The 12855-nt window shown below is 47.9% G+C and overlaps 1 protein-coding gene across 1 annotated transcript in view; it reads left to right on the top strand.

Moving 5' to 3' along the window:
• LOC110535495 (dihydropyrimidine dehydrogenase [NADP(+)]) overlaps positions 1 to 12855 on the top strand; it is a 210761-nt gene that overhangs the window by 134579 nt on the left and 63327 nt on the right. Inside the window, exons 17-18 of the mRNA XM_036935201.2 lie at positions 5324 to 5444; positions 6048 to 6167. Coding sequence (XP_036791096.1) covers positions 5324 to 5444; positions 6048 to 6167 — 241 coding nt within the window. The remainder of the gene's footprint in view (positions 1 to 5323; positions 5445 to 6047; positions 6168 to 12855) is intronic.

The raw sequence follows: 12855 nt of genomic DNA, 5'->3' as shown, positions 1-12855 counted from the left end.
GAAATAAGCTCTCTGACAGAACGTTTACGTTAGAGGTGATTGACGCTTGATCGTCAACAGCGGATCGACCATTTGGGTGTTTAGCAAGCCCACAGGATCTAGGTAATGCTAGAATCAGGAGCCAATCCACATGGCTGGAAGCTAAAAGCAAGCCCTGGTTATTCAATGCAACACGCTACAGTGTCAGCTTCCCCACTAAGGTTCAAGGTGATAACTTGAAATCTGAGGGAAAACGTTTTCGGTTAAAGTTAGGGGTGATGGGGTATGTTGGCCGAGAGAACAGACTATGCCCCAAAACTGGCATTGGGAAAACAGAAAGTATACAATAGATATGATAGACTAATTCTACTTAGCTAGCTAGTTTGTAGCCGGCTATTGACAACAGTAGAGCAGCAACATGGTTGATCCTCGCAATCAATGACAACCCTGTAGCAGCCAAACCTTGCAACATGAGCTTATTGAAGGACTCTGATGCGATCAGCTGATGCGACCACACTTGGGTTTCCCTTCTGAACCCGGCTTCACTTTATTTAGAAGCGATGATGAGGTTGTACTTGGCCTTTAAGTGTTTATCACAATGTAATTATCACAATGTTTTTTGTACGAGTTTCATTCTCATTTGATGGCAGTTGTCATGATTTTTCATTTGATCACACGTCTCATTATAATGTGGTTAGTGAGTGCAGTCTAATGAGTGAGTGGTTAAGACAGACAGTGTCTAGCTCGAAGGAAGGTAGACTTTGGTTCCGTTATCTCATATCTCTTATTCACGTTTGCCTCAGCAACCACAGGTTAGTAATTTCTCCCTCCTTCCCTTCCATAACGCTCCTCTATACATCCTCTTTTCCCTCCTTCCCTTCCATAACGCTCCTCCATACATCCTCTTTTCCCTCCTTCCCTTCCATAACGCTCCTCCATACATCCTCTTTTCCCTCCTTCCCTTCCATAACGCTCCTCCAGACATCCTCTTTTCCCTCCTTCCCTTCCATAACGCTCCTCCATACATCCTCTTTTCCCTCCTTCCCTTCCATAACGCTCCTCCAGACATCCTCTTTTCCCTCCTTCCCTTCCATAACGCTCCTCCATACATCCTCTTTTCCCTCCTTCCCTTCCATAACGCTCCTCCATACATCCTCTTTTCCCTCCTTCCCTTCCATAACGCTCCTCCATACATCCTCTTTTCCCTCCTTCCCTTCCATAACGCTCCTCCATACATCCTCTTTTCCCTCCTTCCCTTCCATAACGCTCCTCCATACATCCTCTTTTCCCTCCTTCCCTTCCATAACGCTCCTCCATACATCCTCTTTTCCCTCCTTCCCTTCCATCACGCTCCTCCATACATCCTCTTTTCCCTCCTTCCCTTCCATAACACTCCTCCATACATCCTCTTTTCCCTCCTTCCCTTTGATACCGCTTTTCCACTCCTCCGATTCACAAATTAAAACCGAAGCCTCCTCCCCGAGCTATATTCAGCCCCCTTTGAACATGCAGCCTGGTGACAAACAGCTTCCATCATACACACACACACACACACACACTCACCCGCTCTCCCGTTGAGAGTCTGGGGTTGTTAACGAGAGAGCTGACCTCTTGTGACCTTGCTCTGTAAAATTAAAATTTCAGGTGTAAGCCTGTGGTAACCCACCCCCCTCTCTGGCGGGCTGGGCTGTCTCAACAGCCCTCACCCCCTCCACAACCCTGCCTGGGGGTGATACACCTCCCCTTCTCCTCTCCCTCTACACACACACGCTCCTCCGCTGGGGCCGCCCGTCGTGCTGAAACTAATCCACATGCCAGCTTGCCCCGCGGAAACAGCTCACCGGGAGAAAGGAAAAGAAAGAAATACGTAAAAAATGTCCGTCAAGTACCCTTTCCACCAACTCTTTTCATTTCATACTAGACCTCCCCTCCTTAACGGCTAGTGCCCCTTATTTGATTTTCATCATCATGGCCCCTTCTGTACTGTTACAATCAGTCAGTCAGTCAAGAGGGATTAGTGTTTTGGAATGTGTTCATTCCGTTCTGATGGAACCTGGAATGATACAATCCTCGGTGTGCCCCATCACTGGTGGTCCTGCTCTCCTCTGGGAATCATGCCCATTGTAGAATCCACAGTACGACACCTGCGTGTTTTTCATGTTGACAGCATGTTTGTAGCTCGTCACACCCTCCGCTCCCTCTCTGCCAGACCTTCAGGTAATGGTCTCAGAGCGCAGAGGTACAACAGGGTCTTCTCTAAGACCTGCTCTCATAGAGAAGAGACACAGAATGTCTCCCTTGCCAGAACCAGTAACAGGCCTGTCAAACAGGTGCTTCGTCTCTCCAGCCAAGCAGAATATGTTGTACAGGCAAACTGCAATAGGAGGGGGCTTGGGCTTAGGTTTAGCCTCCTCTGCCCCTCCCTCCTCCCTCTGCCCTCCACCCTTATTCTCCCCCCACGGCCTATGTCCCCCACAGACTGGAGTGCTAGCTGGCCTGGCCCCCATCTGCTGTGTAATAAGCTGTCTGTCAGGGGCCCAGGCATGCCTGGCAGGGAGAGCTCCACCTCTGTGAGAGCAGGGTTCTTACAAGCAGCATCTGGTTGGGCAATGGTGCTTGGCTGGAGGCCATGACCCAGCCTCTTGTGCTGAAGTAGCCATAATGCAATTTCCCATGACCCTCTGGGAGGATTGGTTTTAGTCCCTCTTCTTCCTGTGTGGCGGCCGGGGCTGCCTGGTTCGAGAATATTAGAGAGTATCTCTGTCTCTGCTCTTTCTCAAAGAGAAATATTATCATACACATCAAGCTAATAAGTATTTTATTTTTATCTCAAAATAATCAGCTATTCTATGACTACAGCCAATGCCAATTGCATCCATGACACGAATACATGTAGAATCCACTGAAGGTCCTCTTCGTCGAAGGTTTAGCTAGTAATTACATCATTGTAGCACAGTCTGCATATCCACTCATTCCCACCTTTGTACACTGATACTTACTCAACCTACAAATCAACCTAGAAATACATCCACTGCTTCAAGTATTTCTGATACATTGGCTGTGTGCAGGATCAGAAATATCTATCCAATGAATCTCCCCAGGAAAGCAGCCAGCGCTATCAACCATCTCTAGGGAGCCCAGATATAAGGCCTCTCTCTCTTTCTCTCTGTCTCTCTCTCTCTCTCTATCTGTCTTTGGCAGGCAGGTAGATGGGAGTGGACTGGTTGAACCCTCCTCTCCACTCTTGTTTATACACTGTTTGTAAGTCTTGAATAAATCAAGTCAAATTGCTATGGATGGCACTTGCTAGAGACACAAGTGCATAAATCTAATATCTTATCCAAATCCTGGAAGTGAATTGTATTGTCTCCTATGGAGTAACCTTCCCTATACCCTCTTGTCCACCCTTAGAATTCATTTGGCATATTTTTAGGCACCAATGTGATTATATTCACCCCTATTCCCCTCCCACACACCTCACCCCTATCCCCCCTCTCCCACACCTCCACCCTACCCCCTCCCCCCACACCTCACTCCTAGTCCCTCTCCCCCATGCCTCACCCATCACCTATCCCCTTCCCCCACACCCCTATCCCCCTCCCCCACACCTAACCCTTATCCCCTCCCCCCACACCGCACCCCTATCCCCCCCACACCTCAACCCTACCCCCCCACACCGCACCTCTATACCTCTCGCCCATACCTAACCCTTATCCCCTCCCCCCACACCACACCTCTATCCCCTCACCCCTATCCCCCAACACCTCACCCCTATCCCCCCACACCTCACCCCTAGTCCCCCACCCCCACACCTCACCCATAGTCTCCCTTCCCCACAACTCACCCCTATCCCCAATCCCCCCACACCGCACTCCTATCCCCTCCCCCCACACCGCACCCCTATCCCTTCCCCCCACACCGCACCCCTATCCCCCCCACACCTCACCCCTAACCCCAATCCACCCATACCGCACTCCTATCCCCTCTCCCCACACTGCACCCCTATCCCCCCCTCCCTCACCCCTTATCCCCCCTCCCCCACACCTCACCCCTAGTCCTCCCTCCCCCACACCTCACCCCTTATCCCCCCTCCCCCACACCTCACCCCTAGTCCCACCTCCCCCACACCTCACCCCTTCTCCCCCTTCCCCACACCTCACCCCTCAGTGCCACTCTTAAAGTATATGTTCAGACGCAGGCCAAATATCATTCTACAAATAGCTGTTATTTTTGATGTGCTACTGAATCACACAGCATGACCTGGAAATAGAAAGAAAATATTCAGTCAGAGGGAAATGTATTTTCTTTCTTTCAGGACCCTCCATTTTTTTATATAATTTTTTTTACAAATCCATTTATTGCTAATGGTTTAAAAAATAAAATGCTAACCTTTAGTCCGTGTGAGAGACTGACCTCAGTGCTCAATCTGCTTTGCACACAGACCTTGTAAATATCACTTCTTTATACAGTAGAGTAAAACCCATTGCTCAAGGCTGTATATACCAACAGTTATTGGATATGTCAAAAAATAAGCCCATTTCCTCTGAAATAAAGAGGTGATGGAGAGAGGATCAGAGTGAGAGAGAGATGACTGGGTGAGAAGAGGGCTGAGAGAGAGAGAAAGAGAAGAACAGGGAAACAAAATGAGGTGAGAGAAGAAAGGCGCATCACAGATGAAGAGAGGAGGGAGGGCTGACTAACAGTGAAGTACAGAAGTACACAAGAGCCTCTGTAATAATAACATGCTCTATAGAGCTATGGTCAAAAGTAGTGCTCAATATAAGGAGCCGGGTGCAATAGGGGGCTCCAAACAACAAATGATTAACGGATTTGAAGTTGGGTTTAGATATCTGTAAAACAGAGAAATACTGACTAAGCTTTATAATAAGCTTCACCATTACAGGCATGTTGAAAGGGATGATGGTGATGCATTTGATTTTGTATTAGATTTTCTGGGGGTAAAAACCCTAAACAGATCCTCCCTCTGCCCATTGGTAATGCCACCTCATCAGCCAACCTGTTTTAGATGAGACGTGCTAATGATTTAACAGTGTGGCATCCATGTGAAAACCTGAGTCTGCATCCCAAATGGAGAATTACTACTTTTCACCAGGGCTCATATACAGAATAGGGTGACATTTGGGACACCTTACCGTAGTGGGGCTTCTTCAGAAACCATGACTATTTTCTACCCATGCACTCCCAAGTTCCAACAGATAACAGACCGGTAGCATTATGCAACTCCAACCCCTTCTCTTCTCTCACCTCACTCAGTCGGCTACACTCGTTTACCACCATCGCCATCCCTCTCTTATTGTCCTTTATTTGTCTGTTTGTTCCTCAGGATACAGAGTTGGTGCGTAACATCTGCCGCTGGGTGAGACAAGCTGTCCAGATCCCCTTCTTCGCCAAACTGACCCCAAACGTCACCAACATTGTGGATATAGCCATGGCAGCACACGAAGGTACGCTAACTAGCCCCACTTACTTAGGCTAAGTCCCAAATGGTACCCTATTCCTTATGTAGCGCACTACTTTTGACCAAACCCCTATAAGGCTCTTGTCAAAGGTAGTGCACTGTGTAGGGCATAAAATGCCATTTAGGATAAACCTAAAGTCAATGTTCATTGAATATGCTGTACTCAAATGATTTGTTGTTTTGTTTCTTTTTGATGTTCATTTTTTTTCCATAGATGGACTTACATGAACTGTGCATAATAGTTTCGTCCTGACCACCCTAGAATGTAACTGGTAGTTTACAGTCAGCTAGCTTCATGTAGTGACCGTAGCAGCCTCATATGAACGTGTTCTCTTTCTCCCACACAACACTTCTGCATCATTTTCGTTTGAAAGCCAAGTGATAGACACAACCCCAAACAACATAGAGACACTAATGGAATTACTTGGCACAGTGAAAGTCCACAGGCATCTAAACAGACGCCCTGCTGTGCTCCACAGTGCACTGCAGGACCCTTTAAGGTGCTGGTTGATTTGGCCCTGGGTTTGGCTGGCGTAGCCGAGCCCTGTGCCCGTTCCCCCACAGCTAATGACTAAACGTGTCCCTGCAGGTGGTGCAGATGGCGTCACAGCAACCAACACGGTATCTGGGCTGATGGGGCTCAAGGCAGACGGCACTCCTTGGCCTGGCATTGGCCGTGGCAAGAGAACCACATATGGCGGCGTGTCTGGTAAGTGTTGTCTGACTTGCTGCTTTTCCCTCTGCCCCCCCCCCCCCCCCCCCCCACCACCACCACCACCACCACTCCCTCCGGGCCGGAACAGCCAGAATATGTGTGTGTGTGTGTGTGTGTGTGCCAGCGTGTGGGGGTTTAAAGGGGTGTGCTGTAGTTTAAATGCTGTGGTCTTGGTCCTCTCCACTGCTGTTTTTATCGGGGCTGTGTTTTGCGAGACACTGAGGCTCTGAGGCTGGACACTGTCTCTAATAGCAGTGACATATGGACCAGAATGAGTCTGAAAGTGCCTCTAATGCTTCCTCTGCTCTACTGGGATGAAATGGGAGCGGCTGAATGAAGGGCGACTGCAACAACCTGCCACAATCATTCCGAGAGGGACTGAGAGCACCCACTTTTCTTTTTACAGTTAGACATATTGTTTTAGACTGAGTGAGATGTCTGGAAGGTGTGTATACAAGCAAATGTTGATTATTTGATGTGGAAACTTGGTGTGTAATTACCAGAAAAACCTTTTTTTTGGGGGGGGGGTTAAATGTTTTTCTGTGCACTGGATATTCTGGTGGTGTACTGGATATTGTATTAGGATCTCATGTTTTAAGGTGTTTTACAGTGTTTACTGTCAGTCTCGTGTAAGCATCTCTTTCTCTCAGTAGGATGGAAGTTTCACCGTCAGTCAGGTTTCCTTTATTGAAAAGAAACCTTGAAATCACAGCCAATGAGGAAAAGCCTGGCTTATAATAGTTTTTTGCTCATTGTGCAGTATGTCAAGCATTTACTTGGTTCTCAGTCTCCATCTGTGGTAATTACACACATTCTATGGAGATAAAAGCAGTATTTAGGCAGACTATGACAGGTATGGTCAATCTCTGCAATGACGCTCTCTCTTGAAGATCTGTTTCCTGATATCGTGTTCTTCTTCTCCCATAGCGTAACCGTTTGATTATCGTATCCTGTAAAGAAGGAAAGTTCTTACTTGCAAAGCCTTTTGGGTAAAACGCGCTCATTCTCATTTTCAGTCTGTTTGAGTGATGTGCACAGGGACTTGAAACAAAGGAGCCAGAGGTTGCTATGAGATGTTGACTTTGTCTGTGAAAGGGAAATCTCTTCTATGAAGACGTTATAAAGGGGAAGAGATCTACTGCCTTCAAAAGAGAACACACTGCCCCTCCTAGTCTTCTCAGATTTGATGTATTTCAGATGAACATGCCTTTTGGAGTTAGTCACTCTGTGTCATGTGGAAGGTGTGGTCTGTAAAGAGGTATAGGCCACATCAAATCACATTATACTGTCATTGTAGTGATCTTATATGATGGACAAATACAACTATATGAGAACTACTGTACTGTAAATGTCTTCAAAAATGGTTCTTTAGTTTTCCTTGTTTCCTTCATTTAGATTGATTCCCACTCTCATATCACCTCACTTCCAACCAATCCTGGTTTGAGAGAACAACAGAATGTAACCCTCCTATTGGTGGAGACATGGTACACTGACTGACTTAATAATGCATGGAGATACTGTTTCTTACCTTGGCCCCTCTGTGTACCTCACTGTTCCACAACCCTACTGCTGGCCTGTTGGCTGTTGCATTGTTATTGTCATTTATGAGATAGCAGCATTATCTTATGACACTGCCCTTCAGTGTGACTAGTGCCACCATTGTGTCCATAAGAAAGTCCTGTGTGAACTGCTGTGACCAAGGCTCTCTGATGTTGGACACCCCCCCCCCCCCCTTTCTTCCCCCCTCTCTTCCTGCCTTTCTATTCATCCTTTCTCTTCACTCCAGTCTCTCTCTCTCTCTCTCTATCTATCTCTCTCTCTCTCTGCCCTCATCCCTATTTTCTCTCAGCTCGATTTCAGTCCCTAGCCTCAGCCACCGTATCAACGTCAGTGAGAGGAGAAAAAGGAGCCTTAGGAAGGCAATGTACATTAACAATTTATAGCGAAACTATTGCAGCAGTATTTTATATATATATATATATATATATATATATATTTTTTTTTATGACTCAATGTCATCTTTTTCCCATTTAAGCCATGGCTGCCGGCTCCTGTGAGCATCCCCCAGGAGTAGGGTGGTGGTGCAGGGGCACCAGTGGAGAGGCAGGCATCTATCACCTACCAATACCGCTGCAGGGACACTAGGCCCACCTTCTCCCCTCCTCGCTACTTCTGTTCAACCAGAGAGCAAAGCAAGTCCAAGTGAACAGGCTGTTAGATAATGTACAGTAGGCTACTACCTTTTACAATACCCTAGTAAAGTACTTCAAATAGAGCATACTATACAGTCTTTTTTTTATACTTTATGCTCAGTGTAAATGTGAGTGTGTGTACATGTTAGTGTGTGTGTGTGTGTGTGTGTGTGTGTGTGTGCGCGCGTCAGATCAGATGCTGTTTAAAGGCTTATCTGTCAGGTTTTCCTTGACGTTCTGTTATACCCCCCACAGTCCCCCCCCCCCAGTTATATTTACTACGCCCAACGCAAAGCCAAACAGACACAAATGTCAACTGCTCGGTTTGAAGTCTCGCTCCACGTAAAGCTTGACATTTCACCAGGAAAACACCATTTTTACTAGACGTACATGTTTCATTTTTCACGTTGTGTTTTGTTAGGTTTTTCTGCACCTAGATGTTTTCCGCCTGCCATAAAGCAAGTCAATGAAGGGACTTTGATCTATACAGTATATGATAGCTTCTGCTTCCAACTAAACATTATAGTCACTGCCTTCAGTTGGTAATGGTGTTTTCCAGGCAAAGCGGTTTGCTTTTGTTGATACATTTATATAAATGGACTTTTGGCAAGTGCATTTGTTCCATGCAGTCAATTTATCAAAAAGGATATGTGATGCCCTTGCACTTCTTTGTAGAACTTTCAAAGATTACAGCATGAAAAAGATTTTGCCCTGGGCAGGTACGAACACTGAGATCCATAATCACTTTCCCTTTCTCAATGGCTTAAAAGTCTGTATGTTCCTCATCTTCTCCATCTACTACACCTGCATTGATCTGAAAGAACTGACCAGGTGAAAGCCAGCCTAATGATGAGCATCTACCATATTGTTTTCACCTGTCAAGTATCTTCCAATTAGTCCAGATGACGGCTTGTAGGCGAGGAGAGGAGATACTTTTTTAGACAATTGAGAAGGAGGCAGTATCTTGAAGTGAACCAGGCCACTCCAAGGGTTAGCTAGCAGAATGGGAGGTATGCTCAGGCATAACCACAGCTCATTTCAGAGGGATTATTTGAAGTGGGTTGGGAGGATGAGAGAGAGAGAGATGGAGAGGAGAAGAGAGAAATAGAGAGGAAGAGGAAGAGGCCCCACACAGAGCACCAGGACAGCAACACAATTAGACCCAACCAAATAGTGAGAAAACAAAAAGATAATTACTTGACACATTGGAAATAATTTATAAAAACAGAGCAAACTAAAATGCTATTTGGCCCTAAACAGAGAGTACACAGTGGCAGAATACCTGACCACTGTGACTGACCCAAAATTAAGGAAAGCTTTGACTATGTACAGACTTAGTGAGTATAGCCTTGTAATTGAGAAAGGCCGCCGTAGGCAGAAATGCCTCTCAAGAGAAGACCGGCTATGTGCACACTGCCTACAAAATGAGGTGGAAACTGAGCTGCACTTCCTAACCTCTTGCCAAATATATGACCATATTAGAGACACATTTCCCTCAGACTACACAGACCCGCAAATAATTAAAAAACAAATCCAATTTCGATAAACTCTGATACTGTCTATTGGGTGAAATACAACAGTGTGCAATCACAGCAGCAAAATGTGTGACCTGTTGCCACAAGAAAAGGGCAACCAGTGAAGAACAAACACCATTGTAAATACAACCCATATTTATGTTTTATTTATTTTCCCTTTTGTACTTTAACAATTTGCACATCGTTACAACACTGTATATAGCCATACTATGACATTTGAAATGTCTCTATTCCTTTGGAAGTTTTGAGAGTGTAATGTTTACTGTTCATTTTTTCATTCTATTTCACTTGCATTGGCAATGTAAACATATGTTTCCCATGCCAATAAAGTCCTTTGAATTGAATTGAATTGAGAGAGGTGGTGAGAGAGTGACAAAGAGGAGAGAGAGTGACAAAGAGGAGAGAGAGTGACAGAGGAGAGAGAGTGACAAAGAGGAGAGAGAGTGACAGAGGAGAGAGAGAGTGACAGAGGAGAGAGAGAGTGACAAAGAGGAGAGAGAGTGACAAAGAGGAGAGAGAATGACAAAGGAGAGAGAGTGACAAAGGAGAGAGAGTGACAAAGAGGAGAGAGAGTGACAGAGGAGAGAGAGTGACAGAGGAGAGAGCGTGACAGAGGAGAGAGAGTGACAGAGGAGAGAGAGTGACAGAGGAGAGAGAGTGACAGAGGAGAGAGAGTGACAGAGGAGAGAGAGTGACAGAGGAGAGAGAGTGACAGAGGAGAGAGAGTGACAGAGGAGAGAGAGAGTGACAGAGGAGAGAGAGAGTGACAAAGGGGAGAGAGAGTGACAAAGGGGAGAGAGAGTGACAAAGGGAAGAGAGAGTGACAAAGGGGAGAGAGAGTGACACAGGGGAGAGAGAGAGAAGGGGAGAGAGAGAGAAGGGGAGAGAGAGAGACTGGGAGAAGGGGAGAGAGAAGGTGAGAGAGAGCGAGAGAAGGTGAGAGAGAGCGAGAGAAGGTGAGAGAGAGCGAGAGAAGGGGAGGCAGAGAGAAGGGGAGGCAGAGGGAAGGGGAGGCAGAGAGAAGGGGAGGCAGAGAGAAGGGGAGGCAGAGAGAAGGGGAGGCAGAGAGAAGGGGAGGCAGAGAGAAGGGGAGGCAGAGAGAAGGAGAGGCAGAGAGAAGGGGAGGCAGAGAGAAGGGGAGGCAGAGAGAAGGAGAGTCAGAGAGAAGGAGAGTCAGAGAGAAGGAGAGTCAGAGAGAAGGAGAAGGAGAGTCAGAGAGAAGGAGACGGACAGACAGAGGGAGGAGACGGACAGACAGAGGGAGGAGACGGACAGACAGAGGGAGGAGACGGACAGACAGAGGGAGGAGACGGACAGACAGAGGGAGGAGACGGACAGACAGAGGGAGGAGACGGACAGACAGAGGGAGGAGACGGACAGACAGAGGGAGGAGACGGACAGACAGAGGGAGGAGACGGACAGACAGAGGGAGGAGACGGACAGACAGAGGGAGGAGACGGACAGACAGAGGGAGGAGACGGACAGACAGAGAGAGGAGACGGACAGACAGACAGAGAGAGGAGACGGACGGACAGACAGACGGACAGACAGAGAGAGGAGACGGACGGACAGACAGACGGACAGACAGAGAGAGGAGACGGACGGACAGACGGACAGACAGAGAGAGGAGACGGACGGACAGACAGACGGACAGACAGAGAGAGGAGACGGACGGACAGACAGACGGACAGACAGAGAGAGGAGACGGACGGACAGACAGACGGACAGACAGAGAGAGGAGACGGACGGACAGACAGACGGACAGACAGAGAGAGGAGACGGACGGACAGACAGACGGACAGACAGAGAGAGGAGACGGACGGACAGACAGACGGACAGACAGAGAGAGGAGACGGACGGACAGACAGACGGACAGACAGAGAGAGGAGACGGACGGACAGACAGACGGACAGACAGACAGAGAGAGGAGACGGACGGACAGACAGACGGACAGACAGACAGAGAGAGGAGACGGACGGACAGACAGACGGACAGACAGACAGAGAGAGGAGACGGACGGACAGACAGACAGAGAGAGGAGACGGACGGACAGACAGACAGAGAGAGGAGACGGACGGACAGACAGACAGAGAGAGGAGACGGACGGACAGACAGACAGAGAGAGGAGACGGACGGACAGACAGACAGAGAGAGGAGACAGACGGACAGACAGACAGAGAGAGGAGACAGACGGACAGACAGACAGAGAGAGGAGACAGACAGACAGAGTGAGGAGACAGACAGACAGACAGACAGAGGAGACAGACAGAGTGAGGAGACAGACAGACAGAGTGAGGAGACAGACAGACAGAGTGAGGAGACAGACAGACAGAGTGAGGAGACAGACAGACAGAGTGAGGAGACAGACAGACAGAGAGAGGAGACAGACAGACAGACAGACAGAGGAGACAGACAGACAGAGTGAGGAGACAGACAGACAGAGTGAGGAGACAGACAGACAGAGTGAGGAGACAGACAGACAGAGTGAGGAGACAGACAGACAGAGTGAGGAGACAGACAGACAGAGTGAGGAGACAGACAGACAGAGTGAGGAGACAGACAGACAGAGTGAGGAGACAGACAGACAGAGTGAGGAGACAGACAGACAGAGTGAGGAGACAGACAGACAGAGTGAGGAGACAGACAGACAGAGTGAGGAGACAGACAGACAGACAGAGTGAGGAGACAGACAGACAGACAGAGTGAGGAGACAGACAGACAGACAGAGTGAGGAGACAGACAGACAGACAGAGTGAGGAGACAGACAGACAGACAGAGTGAGGAGACAGACAGACAGACAGAGTGAGGAGACAGACAGACAGACAGAGTGAGGAGACAGACAGACAGACAGAGTGAGGAGACAGACAGACAGACAGAGTGAGGAGACAGACAGACAGACAGAGTGAGGAGACAGACAGACAGACAGAGTGAGGAGACAGACAGACAGACAGACAG

This window comes from Oncorhynchus mykiss, chromosome 11 (genome assembly GCF_057628025.1).
Source record: "Oncorhynchus mykiss isolate SJ-2025 chromosome 11, ASM5762802v1, whole genome shotgun sequence".
Taxonomy (NCBI): domain Eukaryota; kingdom Metazoa; phylum Chordata; class Actinopteri; order Salmoniformes; family Salmonidae; genus Oncorhynchus; species Oncorhynchus mykiss.
The sequence above is the reverse complement of the archived record's forward strand: the minus strand, read 5'-3'. Positions and strand labels throughout refer to the sequence as shown.